At 39.3% G+C, this 14,913-nt stretch overlaps 1 protein-coding gene across 1 annotated transcript in view; it reads left to right on the top strand.

Moving 5' to 3' along the window:
* The first annotated feature begins 946 nt into the window (after positions 1-946).
* Positions 947-14,913, top strand: part of LOC124722172 — an 830,020-nt gene continuing 816,053 nt past the window's right edge. The window contains exon 1 of the mRNA XM_047247373.1: positions 947-1,010. Coding sequence (XP_047103329.1) covers positions 947-1,010 — 64 coding nt within the window. The remainder of the gene's footprint in view (positions 1,011-14,913) is intronic.

Here is a 14,913-nt window from a genome sequence, read left to right as displayed (position 1 = left end):
TCGTGCAGATGGTTGTTGTCTTGCAAACGTCCCCATCTGTTGACTCAGGGCACGATCCGTTACAGCCATGCGGATAAGATACCTGTCATCTCTACTGCTAGTGATACGAGGCCGTTGGGATCCAGTACGGCGTTCCGTATTACCCTCCTGAACCCACCGATTCCATATTCTGCTAACGGTCATTGGATCTGGACCAACGCGAGCAGCAATGTCGCGATACGATAAACCGCAATCGCGATAGGCTACAATCCGACCTTTATCAAAGTCGGAAACGTGATGGTACGCACTTCTCCTCATTACACGATGCGTCACAACAACGTTTCACCAGGCAACGCCGGTCAACTGTAGTTTGTGTATGAGAAATAGGTTGGAAACTTTCCTCATGTCAGCACGTTGTAGGTGTCGCCACCGGCGCCAACCTTGTGTGAATGCTCTGAAAAGCTAATCATTTGCATATCATAGCGTCTTCTTCCTGTCGGTTAAATTTCGCATCTGTAGTACGTCATCTTCGTGGTGTAGCAATTTTATTGGCCGGTAGTGTACTTTCTGCCGTGCATTTTACAGTGTCTTGCTGTCTGTGGCTGTAAATGTTGACGGCTGGAAAACGTGTGTAATGCAGTCGAAGGTTCACAAATTTCCTGTACTTTACTTAATTTCTTACTGCTTTTCTCCTTTCCTTTTTGTGTCGAACCTCTCAGTCATTATTCAAGACGAAGTCTAATTAAATTCCACGCCGTATGTCCAGCTGCATATGAGACTGATGACTTGAGTGTCTGGCGCTATACGACCGTGCGCCATCACGTTAATTGTGTAATCGTGCGGTCAGAGAGTCGAGACGTGGTGTGTAGCGAGTGATGTCAAAGGCCGGTAGTGGGGCGCGGGCTGCGATGTTGGGGGTAGCGGCGATAAGCGGTCGCAGGTCAGCTCGAATCAGTAGCTAGGCAGCATGCATGGGAGGCGGTTGTCACGACTCCCGCTTCTGCTGGCCCTGCTGGCCGCTGCGTCTGCAAGTAAGTCCTCCTTCCTCTACAGCTGTCTGCGCCACCTCCGTCGTGTCGGACTGTAAAGTTCTCCTACAGCGAGTGATTCTGTTAATACTTATTGCCTCCAACTGTGGCACTACCCACAGGTGACATCTGTAACAAGAGAAAAGAACACCATTACGTCTTTTGGACGTCTTCAAACGCAGCTTTCGAGCGCTCTTCAGTTCTTGACCTTTTTTTCCCACCAACGGTCAGCGCAAATTGTTCATACATTGGAGTGCTGTGGATAATATTGCAAAGAGAGCAGTTTTCTGAAATCATTGCGTTAAAATCGTGACAGCTGGATTAGGTTATTATTTTCGTGCAAGCCGTGTGCGCAACAGCAAGACGCAACAGCGACACCTGTACCAAGACAAAGGGATACCATCACGTCTTCAGGGCGCGTTCGCACGTAACTATCGAGTGCTCTGTAATTCTTGACCTTTTTTCTCCCCACAAAGGTCAACGAAAGTGTTCATATATTGGAGTGTTATGGATAATGTTGCTAAGAGAACGGTTTTGTGGGACCATTTCGTTAAATTCGTGACAGGTGGATTAGGTTATCATCTTCGCGACAGCCGAAAGCGTCGCAAAACGCCACAGTGACATTTGTAACCAGACAAAGGAAATCCACCACGTCTTTCGGGCGTGTTCTTACGTAACTACCGTGTGCTCTTTAGTTCTTGACTTTTTTTCCCACCAACACTTGGCGAAATTTCTTCATATATTGGAGTGTTGCGAATAATGTTGCAAAGAGCGCGGTTTCGTGGGACCATTTCGTTAAAATCGGGCGCAATGGACACAGAAATTATAGCGGGGCACATACAGTTTACAAATAAATCGTGCGACGGAATGTAATGAATTATTGAAGCGACCGCCTTTCAGACATTAGAGGAAGAGAGGTAGTCCCAGCCCCGGATGCTAGTGTTTGCCACGTCACGTTTCTGCTTTGTGATGAGACATGTTTGACACTTATGCCCCTGGTTGAGCTTTCTGTGCAAAATAATTTGTTTAAGTAGTGAGTGCTGTTTGCGGCAAAAGGACATCTTAAGTTTATAATCTGCTGTTCGGATGAATAACCTGCTACGAAGAAGACTTTGCTGGCAATCCCCCAGTGAACAACGTCGGTAAGCATAGAGATTAATTTCTGCTTGCTGAGGGCAAGCAGGATTGTTTCTGTCAGAAGCGCTGTTGTATCGTTGCAACGACACAAAAATCTGCACAACTATCGTCAAGTGAACTTCGTATAGAAGTTGCTGAAGATGCAGCATTTCTTGTGTGAACTGATAGATTCTCAACGAATATCCAGTTAGTTTGTTCTTTGTGGATTTACTCATTCATTTACTACATATATCTGAATGCTTCACACTGCATTTCGTCGTTCAGAATGAATTTTCTACTCTTCTTGTTCCGTTCTCAGATTATATCCGAGGACGGTTTTGACAACCGGCAGTGTAAGTCAGAATTTCGCCAATTTAGTCATGGGCATTATACTAAGTGTATTCAGAGTAATCGGTAGAGTAGCCCGAGGTTGCAAAGTTAACGAATGAGAACTCCAGATAAAGACAGAGGTATCATCCTGGTGTTTTCGTTCGCCACATTTTTAAACGTACTTTGCCATATTTAACGCACTTTTTATAATAATAAAATTACAAGGTAAATTCAGAAGACGCGTATCAGATAATGGACCAGTCTCCGACGAATATTTTGACGCGTGTTATGTGCATATATCGTACAGAAATTACGAAAAATGCAAGGGGGGATGGGGAAGGAGATGCACAACGTATCTTTCACCCTCTTTCTTTGCAAAGATATGCAGCTGAGTAAAATTTCTTTCTTGATATTTGTAGTAAAACTAAAATAGTACTCTCCATTTTACTGAGTTCTTATTTAGTATTTTGAACAACAGCATGATGCTGTTGATGGCACCAATCTTAACACAAAAATTGTTAAAGGAAATATTTGAAGAGTGTGGTCTTAGGTCCTCGTGACACACATACTAAATGATAACACCAATTATTTCTATGTTAACAAACGCCAGTTTTAAACGCTGACAGTGATTGTCCACGGTATGTCTGTATATAAAGCTCGTCCAGTCTCAGTTTCTAATGTCCCATTGTCCTGCCATTAAATCTCCATAGATGCCTTAGAGAAGCAACTAGGCAAAGAAACATATAAAGTAACTTTTTTTGTAAGGAAGACTGGGAGGGGGGAGGCTGATGACGTTGTGTATTGCGTGTGGTGGTGGAAACATAATTTTCTTTAGAATAGTAAAAAAAGCTTGTCACTACTCATGTGTATTCTCACTATAATTACCAGCAAATGACATTAAGAAAGCTTTCTTCGAGATGATGAATGTTCAAAATGTTTGTTTAATAGTTTTGCACTCATATCAACCACGCTATTCCTTTTCTCTAGATGTAAATATGGTGGGAGCCAACAGGAGAGTTGACTAAAACTGTCGGCATCCTGAATGTTCCAGTAAATCTCGAAACAATGTTTCTTCAGCAACTGACCTGCTATTTCCGCTGAGCAGACGTTCTGTTAGATGGTTGTTGCGGGTCGCCAATGAAACAAACTGGGCTTACACTGACCACTATCGTTGGCAACCCTAATTGTAGATTAGAAGATAACTTTTATGAGGAATATTGAGGTCAGCTATTATCAGACCACAATGCTTCCTACGGAAATTCTATAAAGACGGCACTAGCGATGAACAATCAGGCTATTCTTGGGTTTAGAGCCAGATAAATCATTTAGAGGGTAGTAACGGTGCAGTGATATCAGAAAAATAATTTATTTCACGTTTTGTGAAGTTGACAGATCCATGAAAAGTTGACATTTGTTTATTATCATGTAGATAATACACAGCTATGTCGTTTTGGGGAATAATAAAAATATATTTACTCATCACAGTTTCCAATTATCCAAATTGCAATTGTAGACGTCAGAGTAACAGAAATTGACGCGCTGTTTGAGCCGTAAATGATCTGTTGACTAAGCCTGAGAAGCATTCTAGTCTCGGTTAGGAAGACGCTGCTGGATATGTTCAGCAAGACTTTCTTTGCCGATAGAAGCGCATTTGGCCTGCAGTCTGTGCTCGAGGCCCAGTTGTAGCCTGCCGCAAAGTTCTGCTTACAAGCGTATTTAATGTTTTACGATAGCAATTGCATGTCCTTGCTCATCATTTGTTGCTTAAGTACTTGTTTCGGCTCACAGTTCTTATAGTGGATCCATGTAATATGCGTACATTTTCGACAAAACCAGTTCTTTCAAAGTGACATACCCCGACTGGCGTGCCTATATTGAGACGAAGTACCTCCAAGATAACGCAACCTGTAATTAAATATGTAGATTGTAAATGGAGCTTTTATAGAACACGTGTGGTCTGCGTTATTACGCAATCGCATATCATACGTACGTTTGTGAGTTAGAATTTTCAATGGCTGCTAATTTCACGCACTATCTGTGGCCAAAAATTAATTTTTCTTCAACGTTTGAAGATCCCTTAGCAAAGCTGTTGTATACACTTGCAGATGCATAAATAACTTTTATTCTTGTTTTACTTTCTTAAATTGTCATTGTTATCTGGACTCTAATCATGTAGGGCCTACCACACTTTAATTCAGACTGCATTATTTTATCTTATACTAGTCCAACAAACGTCTCCCAATCCTTTATACATCGTTTTGTAAAAAAATGTCGGCAAGAATCTGTTTCTTGAGAGAAAATTTATAGTCAGTACTATGATGCTTGTTCGAACTGGTGATTTAGCTGAACCGCTGCATTCCGTTCAGTTTTCGTCGTAAATACAGATATTTGAAAAGCGTATTTCCAGACCTTACAACTAAAATTTTCATTCTCTGGACAACAGTGGAACATGGCAGGCAGAAACTGTGCTGTTGCTTTTGTTCTGGAATTCACTTTATCACTATAAGAGAAAAAAATATTTGCTCTCGCTCTCTTACCCAGCTCGTAAATAGAGCAAAGCGGTTATTGCGTTTGGGAATAAAAGCTTTGCGAAATCACAGCAGAAACATTCCATCTCGTGTGGATCTGAAACAGAAAGTGCACTGTAAACAATATTTTGTTCGTTCTGATAATTTTGTGAAACCATTGAAAATATATCGTACTGGGTTTTCTATCTTGCCCTTCCTTCTTCATTTCAGTACATGCATGGTAGCCAACATTTTATGCGCGTTGTACTGTGTTCCATTCCACCGCTTGGCTTGCAATTTTTAGTCACTAGTGTACATTCCAGTGCACGCTTGAAGAAAGAGATCTGTACAGTTTTTCGTACCCTGATATTGTTTAGTGAATACTATATGTGGCCACTTGATACTGGTACATACTTCATACAACTCCTAAAGCCTGTATGTCAAACTTCCACTTCCCACATTTTTTTCCACTTTATTCTATTCTCACGAGACAACCGTCGAATCTACGCACGTATTTCTCTTCTATATACTTCTGCAATTAAATTTTTTCCCTAGTGCTACTAAAATTACCATGTCTTCCCTAATATTCGTGTGTTGTTGTGGTCTTAAGTCCGAAGACTGGTTTGATGCAGCGCTCCATGCTACTCAGTCCTGTGCAAGTCTCCTCCATCTCCGAATAACTACTGCAAGTATAGCTCTTAAAATTTCGGCAGCACGTGAGAAAATTTTGTTTACATTTGTTCTGATGCTCAAACGTCTGACAGCGTACGTTTAGAAATTAAATGGCGTTTGTTTTTATTCATCGTGCATTTGCACAGGAATGAAATATTGTTCTTTTTATCTCTTCAAACTTTCCTGCTGAACATTCTGCCTTATTGATATTCAGTATTTCAGTGCTCCTTGGTCTCTATAATATAGAAGAAACTTTCATCATATGTGCTAGTATTAAGTAGTTAAGAAATTATATTCGCATTTGGAAGAAACGGGATGCAAGACAGGCACGTTTATCATACATTTAAGCTCTGCATGTTTCATCTACGGATTAATCGCTTATTGGTTGTCTTCATCGTTGCCGTTTCTTGTATTAACAAATCTATCTGAAAGTTCTTTAATCCGTTTGTGTCGTTTTTTCCTCATTTCACTAAAAACAATTACCTTTGAGAACTGTGTTCTTGAACTCGTTTCGACATTTTTAACTGGGCTTGGCGCAGCAGACTTCTTCTCACATCTGCAAATGAATGCTTCTTTGTGTTTCCTTTTTGTTTCATTCTTTTGACCCAGCCTACATTTCACTGTTTTATAGTGTAACTGTTTTTTTCCAGAACAAAAAAATAAATCAGTGTTCTAATTATTATTCCTGTTTACAGTCTTCGATACTTATTTTTCCCCATCATACACTGCAGAGTTATAGACTCCTGTATTAATTTCATAGCCAATGGAGACAACATCGAAATTTAAGCTGAATGGTGTAAATGTTGTTTTCGTTCGGCTCACTCTAAGCAAATTTTTGTTCTGCTCACTCTAAGCAACATTTTTTATACTCATCCCTCTCTAAGCAACCTTGTTTTACTTCCTTCTTCAATTGGAGTAACTCGATACATGAACACAGTAAATGGTAATCTAATTGTTCTGCTGTCTACGGAACACACCCTATAGCACGAATTTCGTAAGGCTTCTCAAAACCATAAGCAACTTACGACATTGGCGGTACAACAGTTATGGACATTTAATTCAGCGAAAGCGATTTGGAGAATTAGAAGATTTCTTCAGCTTTCACATTCATTGCAGATTCGTGTGGACTGATGGACACTCGTTTCAAAGCGTCTTTTTTTGTACATGTTAAATGAAAGCTGCTTATAATTCTGTGTTGACTAGTACATTACATGGGAGCACTAGTCACCTCATATGAAGGACCTCCACATGTGCATGAAATCTAATACTTTGACATTCATGTGGTGAGGTATACAGCAAAGCAAGATTTTCTTTGCTCAAAATAATATTCTATTTTGCTGTAAGGAATCGCTTTCAGGTAGATACAAAATTTATGTTACTTTGTCTCCATTTACTAATAAAGATGAGTTTTTGTCACAAATGTGCTGTCTTTTGTTGGTACATTATATATTTATGAAAAAATACATTACTGATACGAGCAAGAATTTATTGTGTTGTGCTCGTACAAGCGTGTCTATTGTTCTGTCGCCACGGACCTTAAATCTATGGTCTTAACGTCGTAAGTTTCGCGGTTACCAAGTGGCGTGGACTCTGTGGTCTATACTGTTTCCATGATGACGCAGAATCAGGACTGGTTTTCTAAACCAGAGCACAAGTTTTGCAATGGTTTCGGTATAATTGTACTTGGAATGATTTGATCATGATCTTCCCTCAGTGTATTGCAAGTATTTTCCTGCGACAACTATTTTCTTACAGCTTTTCTCGCTTCATTGTAAAATTGTAATCGTCAGTGTAAATTAATGAACGGCTTTGATTATCAGTATCGTATAAAGGAAAAATTGCTAAGCTCTTGTGTTATTCGTTCCATATACCTAATCAATAAAAGAATTATACGTGTGGTTTCAAACTTTATGAATATTAAAATTTTGTGATTGAAGTTATTCCATCAACTCTGAGGTCTGAAGTAAATTCTGAAATCTGCATTTCGAGAATTACAAAATGAGTGATGAAGCATGACGTACTGCACTTCATCATAAGATATGTCATAATATTTCTGACAAGTACCTGTCATATCACATCCAAGATGTGTTGAGCGGATCATGCTCAAAAGTACACCAAAATCATCGTCGTTGGGGTCTTCTCAATTTCAGTTACTCACTAAAATCCTCGAGTGGCTGTGGCTCACATAATGACCTCCGTATCCCACGTCGCCACAATTTGAGAAAGACATACTTACTGAGTCCAATTCTTAGTATTTACGAGTAGATACTATAACTCTACTGAAACTAATGCATTAAGAAATAACTGTTGTCACATCATGTGTTTGAATTCCATTTGCATCGTCTTTTGATTTACCGTAGTATTTAAAATTAGACACTACATATCTACTGAAAGTAACGCAGTAAGAACTAACTGGTGTCCACCATATGTTTGAATTCCATTTGCATCTTCTTTTGATTTACATGAACCACGTGCGAAAGACAAACAATCAAACTGTATCTATCTAAATATCAATTTCCTTCTTTTTCTGTGTGTCTGTCTTTCACTGTCTTTTGACTTTAATTTTCGAATGAAAGATGTCTGTTGTTTTCGTCACAGATGGAATACTATACGTCACAAATGAAACATGAGAGGATTTGAAAAAGTCAAGTTACGCAATATTACGCCAAGTAATTCTTATTGAATGCTGCACTAGAGTTCAAACTGATACAGCTGCGTGAAACTGTGTTTCAACCCTCACCTCAAGTCTCAGGAAGCAACACTACGAGCGCACCTCCAATCGTTCAATTCCTCGACGACAGAAATCCGTTTCCTGCGGAGCCATTCGAGAAGCGCTGCGTGTACGCCCTCATAGTTCGAAAATCTCCTCCCCCCCTCCCCCCAGATTTCTTCCTCGATTGCCTGGACATGTCCTCTAATTGTGCTTTATGGTCGACGTCGATGTCATTGCTTCCCGATCACAACCACTCATCTCTGCGGAGCCTTTGTCAAATTACAGGCATCATTTCACTATAGCCGCACACGACATTGGATTTGTTCGATACACCGCCAGAATTTAACGGTGAACCTGTGTGCAGTTTAGACGTCAGTTAGTTCCTTGTTCCATGGATAAACTTCACTATAAACGTCATGACGTAGCTCGTTGAACGTCTTGCTGCTTTGGATGTTCTTGATTACGGAAAGATGTTATCGCATTTCTTTCACTTTTCTTACTTTCATTGTTCGTAGCGATTTGAGTCCGCCATATCAAACTCTGTATAAGGTTCGTCAACTATGCATACTTAACAGTTAAACGTTTGATTTAACCTGTTTCGTTTTAATATTTTTACTTTCTTGAAGTATACCTTTTATGATATGTTCCGTAATAGTGATGAGTTTTCTGCTTCGTTCTAGCTGTGCAAATCTTGTCTTTATTGTTTCTATTTCACTCACGTTCCAGTGCACGCTTGTTCAACTGTTAATGATTGGAGGGAGTTGGATGTTCTGTAGTTGACTCTGTTCTAGCTCGAACTGGGAGTACCATACATAAAATAAATAAAATATCTCTAGGATCGCTATTTAGCAGTTCTATATCCTTTGCAACTACGTTGTATACTTAGCGTTTGTTTGCCTTCAACCGTACTAAAAAATAAAATCCGCCACCAATCGCAGCTGAAGATTGTTTATTTAAATCAGAAACCGTTTCGAGCATATGCCCAGCTTCACGTGATTATAGTTTCAGCTTCATGTTTCCACATTTACTGTTGGAGAACACGGTTCACCCTAAAAGGAAAATTTCGTGACGTAAAGGGAGCCATAAGGTGAAATCATAGGACGTAACGAAGTAGTAAAGATGAATATACTTACATTAGATGGCGTATCCAAGTTTTAATAGCACTTTTGTTACCAAAGTAATAATTTGAACTATCATATTCCGATTTTCACCTATTAATGCCACCTAGAATATTATTAACTGTAGATGAGAAGGGATCTCATAGCATCGAACGCGCTTAAATTCGAATACAGAATTTATGATCAGAGATATTAGAGCAGTGATTGTCAAACTTTTTGTTCAAGAGCCAAAATAACATTGTAGGCTGGCACCTCGCCTGCATATGTACCAATCTTATTATTAATTGACAACCCACATAAATTATCATGTTATGAGCCCCCAATAGACTTGCAAGGGCGGGATAAGTGAAGTACTGACCGTTAAAAGTCGGAACTGTTCGGAACGCTTCGTGTCGACTGTTCCCTGTTACAGTTAGCTATTACCCTCAGCTACCCGAAAATTGTGATATTGTAATATTGGCTGCCGAAGTGTTGTCTTGTCTATGTCTGCGGATGATAAATCGATTAATAACTGTAATTATATTGATATTATCTGTTACGGTGTCGTAATAGGAGGCGAGGTGCACTCCTACGTGGCGAGCGTCCCAGGGGGCAGATGGGGTTCCTCACCAGCTTTACTGGCCCACTTGAGCGAAATAAAATAGTTCTCGCGGACCAAACACACATTCCATCAGTCTCAGTTTTCATCATACCAATGTTTCATCCATCACCTTTCCACATCACATCTGGAATTGTAAACCCTGACCTCTGTCAGACACTTGGTCATTGATCAGACAATCAAACAAATATGAGAAGTCTTCTATCGAAAGAATCCACCGGTTTGGACAGTCATAACAAAATTATCCAGGCGAAGATACCATGCGGATATGGTGAGGTCTCACACAGAGGACTAACGCGAGTCGGAACGTCTAGCAACTCACTGAACAAACAAACAAACATGCAACATATAGGCTAAAATTTAACAAACGAGAAAGTTTTTCGTATTTTTCAATAGTAAATATCAAGTCTTTAAGTAAAGTCGGTAAGTTGAAACATCTGACACCTACTTATCATAGCTCTTGAGCTACGTAATACTGATCAGGACCCAATCGAATCGGGAGGATATCGGCTTAATAAAGGACCACCAGCAGAATGGGCAATAGAAAATGTTCCCCAGTTCAGGGTGGGTTTCTTGTTACACAGCAGAATATTGCACTCTCCTGAGGATTTTTCATCTAATTCCGAACGAATGGCATTGTTAACAATTAAGGTGGAAAACAAAATCTACAGACTGATAAATGTTCATGCTACAACCAATGTTAAAAATAGAACTGATAAGGATGGAAGAGTAAAATTTTGGGATGAACTTAACCAGCTGGTAAGACCATACCGGATACTAATGAAATGGAAATGTCCCAGCGTCAAGCTAGGAGAGTTTCAGACAGATCATGTGGCCATAGATAGGAAATTTCATAAAAATCCTCCGTGGCGTCGATATTGATTCAGAAAACTATATGTCAAAAATTAAAATCAAATTGACACCTAAAAAGAAAAACAAATCTCAAAAGTTAGGTAGAAAGAGAACTTACGGTCCTAGTTACATTATTAATAACCAGATTTATTACGATAAGTGAACAACACCTTTAAGTGACAGTCTAGCAACAATGGATGAAAAACCTTGGCTGAAGAAGTTGCTCTCTTAACGAAAACGGAAGAAACATACTTGGTGCAATGAGGAATGCTATATGACAATCCTGCGCAGGCATAACACTTTGTTAAGTGATCAACAATAGAAAACTGACAGTTACAGGGAGGAATTAATCAATGCTAGACGTTCCAGGGCTAAAGAAATTAGAAGGGTAAAGGGGAAATTTCATCAGGACTCACTAAAATCTATCGAGGAGGTTTTCAGTCACCATAAGACAAGAGATTACTATCAGACATTTAAAGAGTACCAACCGAAATGCGCTCCATCTACTCTTATGATGAAGGCTATGAATGGAAAGGTAGCGCATAACAATTACGACAATTCAATGGTTTGGGCTGAATACTTCAAACAGTTATTAAATAGGACAGGACTTGAAAATTATTTGGAATTTGACTCTTATCCGAGAAATAAAACGGGTCCAGAAAAAGTTACACCACCACATCCTGATGGAGTACAATCAGTGATTAATTCGCTTCGGAATTATAAGGGAGCAGGTGAGAATCAACTAGTGGCAGAACTTTATAAGTATGAAATAGTAAAAACTATTCTGAATTTACACAAGCATCTTATAGAGATTTGGGATACTGAGAAATTGCCAGAATAATGGAATGTACGTTACACAAGAAAGGAAATAGATTAGATCCAAATAATTGTAGGGGTATATGTTTAATGGACACCACTTACAAAATTTTCTCTAAGGAGGTTTTGTGTTTCAGAATTCATGAAACGTTTGACGGTGAATTACGTGAATATCAAGGAGGTTTTCGTGTAGGACGAAGCTGTAATGATCAAAGTGTTAATCTTAAATGGATAATGAAACACCAGAGGATCAGGAGCAGGAAGCTAGTGATCACCTTCGCCGTTTTTAAAGAAAGCCTATGACAGTATCCATCGTGAATCTCCGTTTATCCTTATAGAATTTGGTTTACATCAGAAACTTGTCAACATTGCGGTCAAGCTTCTAAATACTAAATCTACAGTAAGATTCAGAAATGAGTCTCTGAACATTTTGAGATTCGAACTGCCCTTCGACAAGGTGGTGGACTGTCTCCATTACTGCTGGCACGAGTGGCTGAGCGGTTCTAGGCGCTCCAGTCTGGAACCGCACGACCGCTATGGTCACAGGTTCGAATCCTGCCTCGGGCATGGATGTGTGTGATGTCCTTAGGTTAGTTAGGTTTGCGTAGTTCTACGTTCAAGGGGACTGATGGCCTCAGAAGTTAAGTCCCATAGTGCTCAGAGCCATTTGAACCAATCTCTTCACCTACCAATTCTCCTCTCATTGCTACTCTACAGACAACACATTAGTCTCCGCCTCCTTTTACACACTGTATGTCTATCCTTTCAGAAATAGTTGCGGGACTCCATTACTGTTTAATTGTGTGCTGGAGAAAGTCGTGTATGAATGGAACAAGGTATGTTCACCATCTGTTAAGATTGTAAGAAAGATTCTACTTAACTGTCTCGCATTAGCAGACGATTCGGCGTTGTTAGCAAACAGTATCGATGAAGCAAAGTTTTAGAATGAAGAACTAGAACGATCAACGGCAAAAACGGGATTGCAAATTTCTTTTGAGGAAACAGAAATGATGCCCATAAGATTAAGGAAGTAAAAACGTTTAAATATCTTGGTGAGATTATTATTTGGAATGCCAATGGAAGACCATCACTAGATAGTAGAACATCAAAACTACAACGAGCACAGAGAACTACGTAGCCAACTTACAAAGAACGATTTCTTTCAGTAAATGCTAAACGTCGGCATTATTCTTCTGTTGTTAAACCGGAGGCAACGTGTGCAAGTGAAACATCATTTAAACTAAACACTCGAGCAACAACTGATAAATGCAGAAAGGGGTTGAAGAATACTCCGAACGATTATCAGTAAACAAAACACCAAGTTAATGATGCGTGGAAACTCTTGCCCAATTCATTGGTTTACGAAGAAAGTGAATAAACTGCAGATACAATACGAAAAGAAAGCTTGCATTTTGGGGCCACATTTGTCGCTTACCTAATACTAGACTTCTGAAACAACTTTTTGGCTACTTTTGGAACAGTTACACCATAGATGACTGCGCCACTTACCCCTCTGCCCCACAGGTAGGAGGCCAACTTCACGAAGCTGACGGTGAAATTTACCAACGTCAATGAAAATTAAGCACATCGTAAACTATTACTATCCCTGGAAGTATTTTTTTTATTTTATTTACTGAGCAGGAAAGTTGCATTTTAAGAAGTTCCTAAGGTTTTTGAATTCGGCTGTTGGTTGCTAAATTCATAATATTACAAAAATAATATGTGTACTGAGATTTTGCAAACATGAAAGCGTAACAGATATTAGTACGTTCCGAAATCAGTAATGTGAAAGTCGAACCACAATGCAAGATTACAGTATGTGAAATAGTTACTGTCAAATAATAATGAGTTACATGTTCTTTGTTAAACATAATATCTGACTTCTTATTTATTTTACGTTACATATGCTCTCATTAGCAATAGTTTTGAACAGCTAATTTTCTTTTGTTTCAATGGGATGAATGTTTGGCACATAACTGACTACATAAAACAAATTAAAAATGCGTAAATAGATGGGACAGCGAGCGTAAAGTAATCAATATTCGTAGGTTAGACTTTTATAAGGTTTCAACAAATCAAGTACAATAATTTAGATGATATTACTTTATGTGTTAAGGAGAATAATAATACAAGATTTTATGATTGGTGGTAGTGTGGCATCATCTTTTCGCTAAAGATCTTCAGTTGTCTCTGCAGTCCACCTATCTAGATTTTCCTCCGCTCCTCTTGTAACAATTTCTTCATAGAACACAGTTTCGTCTCACGCTTCTCTTTGTTTTCTGTTAGCTTTCCAGCAACTTTTCTTATATGGAATAATTTAATTCCTTCTTCCTTATCTAGTTTCTCATTATCACGTTCTACGCTCTCTAGAGGATTGTATAGTTTTTGACACTCAACTCCCTCTCACCCAAGACACTTGAATCTTTATCTCTTTCCTCAAATAACTGTATTTCAGATTCCTCCGTATCAGACTCACTCCCAGCATTACTATCTTTGTTGCTATCACCTTCACTAGATTCCCTACTGTTCCTTTCATTTTCCTCTTTCCCCTTTTCATCACGCTCTCTTATCTGTTGCTCAGTTTCATATACTGTCAACCCATTACACATCTGGTACATTTCATCAACATATTGCTCTCTCATCTCTTTCCTATATTGTGCATCATTACTTACCAGCATTTTGCACATTGAATCTTGAACATCACAAACATTCACTCTATCTTCAACACCATTCTTATTATAATTGTGAGCTAGATAATTCGTCCTTTCGTGCTTCGACCATTCACAGGTTGCATCTTTTGTTACCGTATACCTTGCCTTTTCCAGATAAAACAGTGTAGGGTTGTGGGGGCTCATTATGACACTTCCAGCAGTAGGCTCGTCTTATACGCTCACCAGCGACAGATCAGACCTTCACTGCTGCGGCATGGTGTTTCCCATTTGTGACTCTGATCTTCTATGGTTATAGTAATCTCCACATTCTCTAAAGTTACGACACCCTCTTCCTCCTCTCATACGTCTACGACTCATATCATTCAAAGATCTTCTCTCCTCCGGCAAACCTTCATTATGTCTGAAATTATAAGTCCCTTGCCATTTATCGATTTCTCCTACTCTTTCCAAAAATCCTGGTATATTATGGCTATTACCTATCAGACTTACTCTCTTACTATTGCGTACTTCTT

Source organism: Schistocerca piceifrons, chromosome X, assembly GCF_021461385.2.
Source record: "Schistocerca piceifrons isolate TAMUIC-IGC-003096 chromosome X, iqSchPice1.1, whole genome shotgun sequence".
Classification (NCBI taxonomy): Eukaryota; Metazoa; Arthropoda; class Insecta; order Orthoptera; family Acrididae; genus Schistocerca; species Schistocerca piceifrons.
The sequence above is the reverse complement of the archived record's forward strand: the minus strand, read 5'-3'. Positions and strand labels throughout refer to the sequence as shown.